Below are 10,002 nucleotides of genomic sequence, written 5' to 3'. Positions count from 1 at the left end.
GAAATACAGTATGTTGACAGAATTAACCAACTTCACTCAAAGACATGCTACCAAATTATTCAATTGGCTTGAAATGAATTTATGACTTGAAGTGAGCAATTTATGGCCCATCACACATTGACTGAAATAATGTGAGAGTCTTATGGAAAGAAATTGATGAATTTGTGTTTCCTTCCACTTTCTAAGAAGCACAATGTTAATATACTCCAAAGATTTGCTTGGAAAGGGCTCTTAAAATTCTCTTGATGAAGATACATTTACTTTTTCAGTTGCAAATACATAGTGAATCATATTTCCTCATATTGAATATATTTTTGTTTGTTAGTGCGAGTCAGCAGAGTGATTTAAGTGATAAATGTTGTACACGTGATTAATGTCAAATGCAAAACAAGATGGCCGTGACAGAGTTGCAAGAATTATACACTTTCAAAAATGAGAAATGAGAGCAACATTTCTTCCCAAAGAAAATCTGGGCCAATTAAAGTAATGAAACGCAGCAGACATTTTATGCAGGAACTCAAACCAGGAGATTTGTTTATCTTATTTCATTTTTGTCTGGTACTAAAGCTAGACATAACACTGTGTTGTTTTTTAGTGTTTGCTCGGAACTGAAAGGATCTATCTAGAAAGGCTGGTATGTCGGGATGTCCAGAAGGCCCAGTCTGAAGCATGGCCGGTCTGAATCAGATCTTTCTGCAGCTGTAGAGGCCTGGGTTGCCTGGAATACTCAATTATAGTCTTTGAAATTGTCATATAACAGAAAATAAGGAAATCTAATGCTAGCCTATTCAGTGTTTCCCAAACTCGGTCCTCGGGACCCCAAGGGGTGCACATTTAGATTTTTGCCATAGCACTACACAGCTGATTCAAATAATCAACAAATCATCAAGCTTTGATTCATTTTAATCAGCTGTGTAGCGTTAGGGCAAAAAACTAAACATGCACCCCTTGGGGTCCCGAGGACCGAGTTTGGGGAAGGACCGGGTTTGCGAAACACTAGCTTATGTGATTGATGAAATTTAGTGTACGTCTATGCCAGGTGGTGTGGTTCTTTGCGACCAGCAAGCACGCAGAGGTAGGGCTAAAGTAGTTGGAGGTACGCATGTTGCTAGGCTTCATAATGACCTGTTTTGTATAAACATTGTTTACAAAATGTGTAAAAACCCTTTGGCGACACAAACTTTGGCAGTTTGTTACATTATAAATCGTATTTTTTTGTGGCGCTGGTAAAAAAGCCTGCGGACATATTCCTGTTTTTTCTGGACAGGAGGAATATGCAAATGATGTTGGAGTTTTGTTGATGTTGTTGAAAATGCAAGGTTGGCGGTCAAAGAGGACCGTGGACTCTTTTTCGAACTTTTTACTCAGTCAAACAAATAATGCTATATATAAAAATATGGTTTGTTTAGACTCTAGGTTGCATTAATATTTGCCATTGTAGGTAACGTTGAAATCACATTTCTAGTAGTTGACTTGAGGCTACACCAAACCATGTTTTTAAACCACGTTAGATTGAGGCATGACATTTACCTGAGAGGCCTTCAGTGGGCTTCATCTGGACACAACTTTAAGGAGGTTGTGTGTTTGCTTGGATAGCAGACTATCGTTAGTGGAAATTGACAGGATTTGTCTGCACATATAAATGTCCACCAGACATTAAATCATTATAGCGAAAATACTTTCCATTCTTTAATTACAGCTGTTAATTTAAACTGCTTCAGTGACACAAGCATCACATGAAGTCCTGCTGTCATGTTAAATCAACATGCGTCTGAGACAAGCAGAGATTCACCATATCAAAGGACTATCTCTGTGATTGAGTGGCAGAAGTAAACCTGTGGTTGATGCTAGGATAATATTTTGGAATATACAGTATCACAGTCCTGTGTTTGTGTGAATCATCAGCCCTTTCAAGCCAGCAAAACACAGTGTCACGTTTTAGTGTGAAGAGTCTGAAGCAAAGCATCTATTTACCTTCTCTGGGTTACGAGGCTGTGGTTTAGGTTAGGTTAGCTGTGGTTTCTACCCCAGCACACACACACACACACGCGAACACACACACACACACACACAGCTGGTTACAGTCCTGTGCAGCAGGCTGACCTTGGTTTCCCTTTCCCTAGCCCTCTTTACTGTAAGTCAGAGGGTGGATTTACGACAGGGGCCAGTCACGTAGTTCCTCATCACTTTCCTCTCTCTGTCTCCGTCTCCGTCTCTATCTCTCTGTCTCTCTCTCTCTCTCTCTCTCTCTCTCTCTCTCTCTCTCTCTCTCTCTCTCTCTCTCTCTCTTTCTGTCTCTCTCTATCTCTCGCTCTCTCTCTCTCTCTCTCTCTCTCTTTCTGTCTCTCTCTCTCTCTCGCTCTCTCTCTCTCTCTCTCTCTCTCTCTCTCTCTCTCTCTCTTTCTGTCTCTCTCTCTCGCTCTCTCTCTCTCTCTCTCTCTCTCTCGCTCTCTCTCTCTCTCTCTCTTTCTCTCGCTCTCTCTCTCTCGCTCGCTCTCTCTCTCTCTCTCTCTCTCTCTCTCTCTCTCTCTCTCTCTCTCTCTCTCTCTCTCTCTCTCTCTCTCTCTCTCTCTTTCTTTCTTTCTTTCTTTCTTTCTTTCTCTCTCTCTCTCTTTCTTTCTTTCTCTCTTGCCATTTCATGTCCACCTTATTATTTTTCATATTGGAATACCAGGGCTGTCTAGTAACCTTATGACAGTCATTTCCTCTGCACAGAGAGGTTCCACCGCCTGGTGCAGATGTAGCCTCCTGCAGGAAAGTCTGTTGGATGAAGGGCTCTATTCAATCCGTATCGCGGGAAGTTCAGCGTTACAGCGTGATTGAAATTTAAAGGCAATGTTCACGTGTTAGCGGAGACTGCGTTCACGGTAAACGATGCATAACACTCAATCGGTAATGAACTTTCTTTAACTCAGATTGAATAGAGCCTGAAGTTCTATTGGAATAAATTGGAAAGGATTGGAAGGAGGGAGTTTGTATTGATACAGACAGCATACTGAGTATCCTTGTCATTAAGGATGTGGCCAGCTTCGTAGAGCCAGACGACAAATCCATCCCATATTTGTGGTAGGCTATATCAATGTCTGTCTGGCAGAGAGGCAAAAATCCAACAATGATTCAAAATATTATGCTTTTGGCAGAGATAAAGACATTTGGTTAGATAATACAGGGGTAAATTCAAAGTCGATATAGTCTGTCTATAATATACTAAACAAAAATATAAACGCAACATGTAAAGTGCTGGTCCCATGTTTCATGAGCTGAAATAAAAGATCCCAGAAAGTTTCCATAAGCACAAAAAGCTCTGATGGAATGTCCACCAGAGCTGTTGCCAGCTCTACCATAAGCCGCCTCCAATGTCGTTTTAGAGAATATGGCAGTACGCCCAACCAGCCTCACAACCGCAGACCACGTGTAACCACGCCAGCCCAGGACCACTTTCTTCACCTGCGGGATCGTCTGAGACCAGCCACCCGGACAGCTGATGAAACTGAGGAGTATTTATGTCTGTAATAAAGCCCTTTTGTGGGGAAAAACTAATTCTGATTGGCTGGGATCTGGCTCCCCAGTGGGTGGGCCTATGCCCTCCCAGGCCCACCCATGGCTGCGCCCCTGCCCAGTTATGTGAAATCCATAGATTAGGGCCTAATTAATTTATTTCAATTGATTGATTTCCTTATATGAACTGTAACTCAGTAAAAAAAAAAAAAATGTTGCATGTTGCGTTTAGATTTTTGTTCAGTATACTGTTCATCTGCAGTTCCCAGGCAATGTGGTGAACTGTCTTGTAAGCAATGTCTTGGTAATGAACACAATCACTGCTCCATATAAAGTGCAATATATACTGATGCTGAAGGTAATCCCTTCAGCTAGCTTTTAATTGAAGATTTACATTTACATGTTAGTAATTTAGCAGACGTTCTTATCCAGAGGGATTTACAGGAGCAATTAGGGTTAAGTGCCTTGCTCAAGGGCACATTGACAGATTTTTCACCTAAATCCTTTATGTCTCTGACGGTCAGAGTCTGACCTGCAAGTCTTTGGGTAAACCAGCGACAGTAAAGGTGTTTGACTGTTCCTTTCTGTTTGTGTACAGACCCCCCAGACAGCCGTCTGCTCTTCAGAAGCTCGCTTCTCTGTGAGCTCCTATGTGTGACGCCTGACATCATTACTGATGGAATTTCACGTCTGTAATTTTCAAACATGGCAGTCAGGCTGCTAGTAAAAAGTACAGCCGCTAGTACTGGGTCATCTATCTAGGTGCTAAAAAAATGATTTTGCTGTGTCACCAAAAAACAACACTATTAAAAATGTACACTCTTAGAAAAAAAGGTGCTATCTAAAACCTAAAAGGGTTCTTTGGCTGTCCCCATAGGAGAACCCTTTGAAGAACCCTTTTTGGTTCCAGACAGAACCCTTTTTGGTCCCAGGTAGAACCCTTTTGGGTTCCATGTAAAACCCTTTCTGCAGAGGGTTCTACCTGGATCCAAAAAGGGTTCTGTCTGCAACCAAAAATTGTTTTCTATGGGGACAGCCAAAAAATATGTGTCAAATATGCTTTTTTATCATACTTAACTTCTTACATAATGCTTACCTTGTGAAGTCACACAACGGAAATCTTGTTCTCACAAAACCAAAGACTTGTGGAAGTGACAACTCCTGGAAGTCACCACAGTCATTTGCATCTACTTAAGACATGTCAGGGCACATTCATTGGTAGATCCGATTCAAGAGGAAGTTGTTGTGCCACTCCTTGTCCAGTAAGGTTATAGCCTTCAGATCTGCGCTGTAGTGTTCACAGGAAGGATAACATATTTATTGTCACCCACACTAATGGGCAGTGGGGAGGCGGAAGGGCAGGTTTAATTACTAATCACCTGTATCCTGTTTTCCCATCAAACCAACATCGTTAGTCCTTTGATGCCGACATCAGAGGGCCATAGACAGCAGTGCATCCACAGGTTGTGGGCAACAATCTCCCTTCCTCGCCTCACCAGTTATTATCTTTGTCGTTTAAATGAAAGAGATCCACGATGATGTCCCTATTCATGCAGTCGGTTATATTGCATCCACTTATATTCCTTACAGCCGGCTAAGTTCTTGGAAAATAACAGCCCACCAACATCCTCATTCAGATATGAATATACAGTATTAGAGTAAACTCTAACCCTAATATCTATTTTACACCTGCTTTGGGTGCAACCAAATTTAGTAATTAGAGACCGTGGGGCTCACTTAAAGAGATGTGTGTTCCAGGTTAACGTTCAAAACATTGGATGAAGACACCAAAGGTTTCATCAAGAAGAAAGGTTATAGGTTAGCAGGTGGACTCTGTTGATGGTTATCGTTAAGTTTCATAGATGTTTAATGATCTGTATTACAGTTGTCTGTGTGTGTGAACACAGATCCAAAATCAGGTTTGTGTCATGAATTACTCTTCATTATAAACTGGGTGGTTCGAGCCCTGAATGCTGATTGGCTGACAGCCATGGTATATCAGACCGTATACCACAGATATGACAAAACATTTATTTTTACTGCTCTAATTATGTTGGTAACAAGTTTATAATAGCAATAAGGCACCTCGGAGGTTTGTGGTATATGGCCAATATACCATGGCTAAGGGCTGTATCCAGGCACTCCACGGTGCGTCGTGCTCAAGAACAGACGTGATATATTGGCCAAATACCACACCTCCTCGTGTCTTATTGCTTAATTAACATTATGATTATCTTCTGATTGGTTTTGTCTTTAAATATATATATATATATATATTTTTTAAAGCCTACATTTAAATCCCATATAAATAAATGACACCCAATTCAGGGTTCTATTCAATCTTTAAAGCGGAAGCGTTACAGATTCCACGATAGAAATGGAAGGTTCATTTCTGATTGAGCTGACATGTGCAGCATTTACCGTGATTACAGTCTCCGCTAAAGCAGGAACAAATCCTTTCAATTTTAATCATTCTGTAAAGCTGAACTTCCGCGATGCGAATTGAATAGAGCTCTTAATGAAAAAACTGCACAGTACACAGTATATAGCAAAACAAGTCTTGACCTCAACATCCAGATCAGGAAAACACACAGGTTGGAACATGTGTGTTTAATAGCACATTTCACATTAATGTGTTTGTGTTTTTCTAACTATGTTTGTTTGCAAGCCTCCAGTTACTTAACTACTCACAACTTCAAAGATGAGGGGGCTTTGAGGTACTCTGTAAAACATTCACACTGCCCTGTTCAGTAGAGGTGAATTGCTGTTTTATTGTATTGCGCTGCAAAGAGGGGATCCATTATTTTACACCGAATGTTTGCGGATTAGTAATGAGTGAATACCAGGCAGCAACCTGTACTTAAAAGGGTACCCTTTCCCTTTAAGGGTGTAGATAAAATTGCGCTACCCTTGCTTTGGAGTTTAAAAGATGTCCACTCTTTTCCTCAAATAATTAACTCTATGTCTAGTGGGTCGCTTATGGTTTCCTCCTCGCCATTGCACTGAGATTCCATCCACAGATGTTTTGGGTCTACCCTGCTGCTGAAACAAAGCTGGGGGAAGCACATGCATGGGAAGAGGACAACTGAAAACGGTATATACCGTGCTTTGAAATGCCTTCCCCCACTGCTTTGTCTCGCCTGACAGCTTGAAGTAAAGACGAACTCTTCAGTTTCTCGTTAAGGCGGGGGAACGCAAAGGAAGTCGAATGCTGCGTCCTGAAAGAAAAAGTACTTTAAAGGGATGTTTTGTGCACTATGTATTGGAGATGCAGAAGTGTGTCCGTTTGATACATTGCTTCCCTTTTCAATTACATTCATTTGTTGTAGAATCAGATTCATTAAATTAATTTGTTCTTGTACCCACCGTACGCTTGTGATCTGGGACAAGCATGACGACACGCAGCATTCATACCTCCCTGCAAGTTCAGAGTCTAACATCAGAGTTCACTTCATTATCTGAGTAAACTGGGAGTTACCATCAAGCCTCCATATCGTCGCTGTCTGATGAATACTGATCTCCAAAATAAACAACTTTTCAGGAAAATTACTATTTTGTTCCCATTAAAGAACATGCAATTCTGAAACTTCAGAAGCTATTCAGAATTCATTTTGTTGCTCCTAGAGTCATGAAATGTTCAGAGTACATTGGGGGAAAAACAAGGTTTTTCATCCGACAATGAAGAAATGTTAGTAAGGCCCTATGGTTCTTCCGCTCAGGATGAACAGGTCAGAGGTACTGTGGTGAGCCTCAACCTCTCCTAGTCACTCTATAAAAGAGCCATATGAAAGGCAGCAGTAGCAGAGGGAATGGTCCTACACTGTGTGCATCAAATTAAATCAGCGGTAGATGTTTGAGGTTAGGATTGGTGCAATAAAGGGAAGTATCACAGTGATTCTCATAGCCTAATACGTTATTCCCATAATACATGGAGTTTTAGAACTGAAGCAATTTGCATCAATAGTTATAACTGTGTTGTATACCTTGTAGTACGTAATGTTTGGAATTGGTCAGACTAATGGAACAGCCAATATCAATCCTTTGACTGCATCAAGTAATTTCCCCTTTCCCTTGGTAGATCTCTAAAGCAGTAAATTATTACATCGAATAATGTGCAAATTATTTCGTAAGACGCTTAAATACCGTAACACTCTTTATTTCAAATAAAAATATAGACATTTATATCAGAATCTATATAAACTCGTATAAATCAGTGTTAATAAATGTACAATAAAACGTAAATAGAGCACCTTCTTCGAATAGTTGTGACTAAAAATAATTAAGTGCCATCATCTATATGTTATGTACAATACAGTAATTTACTGTAATAATCATAAATCTCAAGTTCCATACAGAAACAATCACAACTACTCTTGTCATTTTTGAAGAACAAAATCTGAAAACCACACAAAAACAGTCCCAATAGAAAACTCCTTCCTCTCCACTTCGCTTGTCAGAAATCACACCAGTCCTTTAGTTTAGAATTTCTGAAAGGCTAAGGAAATCCATGGATTGCTGCTGACAGTTTATTGATTCAATGTCTTTGGCAAGTGTGCAGACTTCGAGATGCCTTGCTGTTGTGCTCCCCTCTCTGTGTTCTGCAAGACAAACCGTCTCCACAGTCACATCGCTGGAATATCTCCAAACCATGTGTGCCTTTCCTTTGGTGCTTGGTGCAGACCTGACCTTCTTTCAACACTGGCTTGCAGATCTTGGACCAAAAATGCCGTGCACAGCAAAGTCCCTCTGTGCAATCTGAAGACCTCAGGCAGTTCTCACCTTCCAGACCTGAAAAATAAGATACATTAGTTTATTGTAGGCTTTGTTTATAACAAGACATATATCACTCTGAGTCCATTTTCAATAGTACATTTCATAACTGATTTGTTACATACCTTTAGGGGTTTGTGAAAGATCTTGTGTGGGCACCTTGGAGTGCAGTTCCACTGTAGCGTTGTCCTCATGTGTATTGAATATTGGCATTCCGATGTGCTGAACGATCTCAGGATCGCTGGTCAAACACAGGCCTAGGAATATAACAAGAAGATCAAACATGAGAGGATGTGCTTGAAATTACACTAGCTCCTTCAACAAGTGTGTAGAATTACTCAAATTCAACTGACTACACTTCTCTTCAAAAGATCAAAGCAGTGAGGAATGGCATTAGACACATATTCTAAATGCCCTATAAAACAGATTAGATGGTGTAATTTAATATGAATGTGTTGGGACTTGTAGGCTATTCACCATTACTGCACTGGTTGCCAGGGCAGCACATAGCATCCCGGATACAGCGCTTCCTGCGCTTCTTGCATGGGAGACAGGCACCTCGGGACTCAAAGCAGAAACCATGGTCACCGCACTCCTCATCTGCCGAGCAACTCAAAGACTGAAAGAAGAAATTCAGATGATTAATTTTATGCATTCAACTTTTTTGTATATAGTTGCCAATTTAAATATTAGGCTAGGCATATTGCCGATGGTAAACTGTTCAATTTAACTATGAGGGAAACCATGGTCCATTTTAAAACCTCCAAATTCAACACAATGGATAACCTACTTTGATAAATATAAAATAGCCTACTTGTATGACTAATGGGATACTGGGCTTACCTGTATGGTATCAATTGCCATGTTTTGGGTCCCGCTGTCAAAGGTAAATTCGTCAGGGTTCGCGCTGACGGGGTGACTCTGACCCGCCACTCCAGGTATGTTCTTGATGGCATTTGAGTTGAGAAACACTGATCCAGCGCATGCAGAATGAAAGTATCCGACCATCATATAAAAGGCAGCGGAAAAAACGAATGGCAGGATAATTGTCATTGTAGAAGTGGTTGTTGTATGTGGAAATGGTTCCAATTCCAAGATGCAATAGTAGCCTAGCGATCGAAGGCAGGTAGGAGCGCACTAGTAAAGCGGAGTAGGCTACCTCTGTAATCCGATGATTCCTGATGTGCGATTTATACATGTGGAGTTGTTTGCATTCCCGCCCCCAACTATGTGTAACAAAGGAGTGGATGAAATTTCAAAGGGTTCAGCTCATGACGCATCCCGCAGCAAGTAGGCTGCCCACCCATTGGCCGGGAATCCTAATCCAAAACGTCTCGCAATGTTTGTGTACAATTATCAATGACTCTTCACGGGATGACATCAAACAGACACCGACACATTCTTCTCTTAGACACGTTACCAGCATTTCAAGCAAGATAATATGAATAGGTATATCACCTAGATGCAGCTACAATGTATGAACGTTTTACTCATAATTTGTGGCGCATTATCAACATTTGTCAACATTTATTGAGAAATGAGCAGCCTCTTTTATCCCAGAAAGGTGCCACTTGTTGTACTTCGAGTCAATATTTCGATATGAAGAAAATATTAACGGGGGCTACATTGTGTATGGTACATCGTTTTTCGTTGTAATGCTACTGTTTATAAATCGATTATAACTTTATAACTATAGTTTCGCTGACCACAGACGACCCATGGGGTGATCATTCA

General features: G+C 40.8%; 1 protein-coding gene across 1 annotated transcript; it reads right to left on the bottom strand.

The window, feature by feature from the left end:
• Positions 1-7,757: 7,757 nt before the first annotated feature.
• Positions 7,758-9,411, bottom strand: LOC311128638 (dickkopf-related protein 1-like). Its single transcript, XM_084160825.1, has 4 exons — positions 9,112-9,411; positions 8,746-8,887; positions 8,394-8,525; positions 7,758-8,286 (listed from the first exon to the last, which is right to left on the bottom strand). The coding sequence occupies exons 1-4, from the start codon at positions 9,319-9,321 to the stop codon at positions 8,033-8,035; spliced, it is 738 nt and encodes a 245-aa protein (XP_084016951.1). The 5' UTR covers positions 9,322-9,411; the 3' UTR covers positions 7,758-8,032.
• Positions 9,412-10,002: the final 591 nt, after the last annotated feature.

Source organism: Coregonus lavaretus (assembly GCF_964263955.1).
Source record: "Coregonus lavaretus genome assembly, chromosome: 1".
Lineage (NCBI taxonomy): Eukaryota > Metazoa > Chordata > Actinopteri > Salmoniformes > Salmonidae > Coregonus > Coregonus lavaretus.
This window is presented reverse-complemented; position numbering and strand designations above follow the sequence as displayed.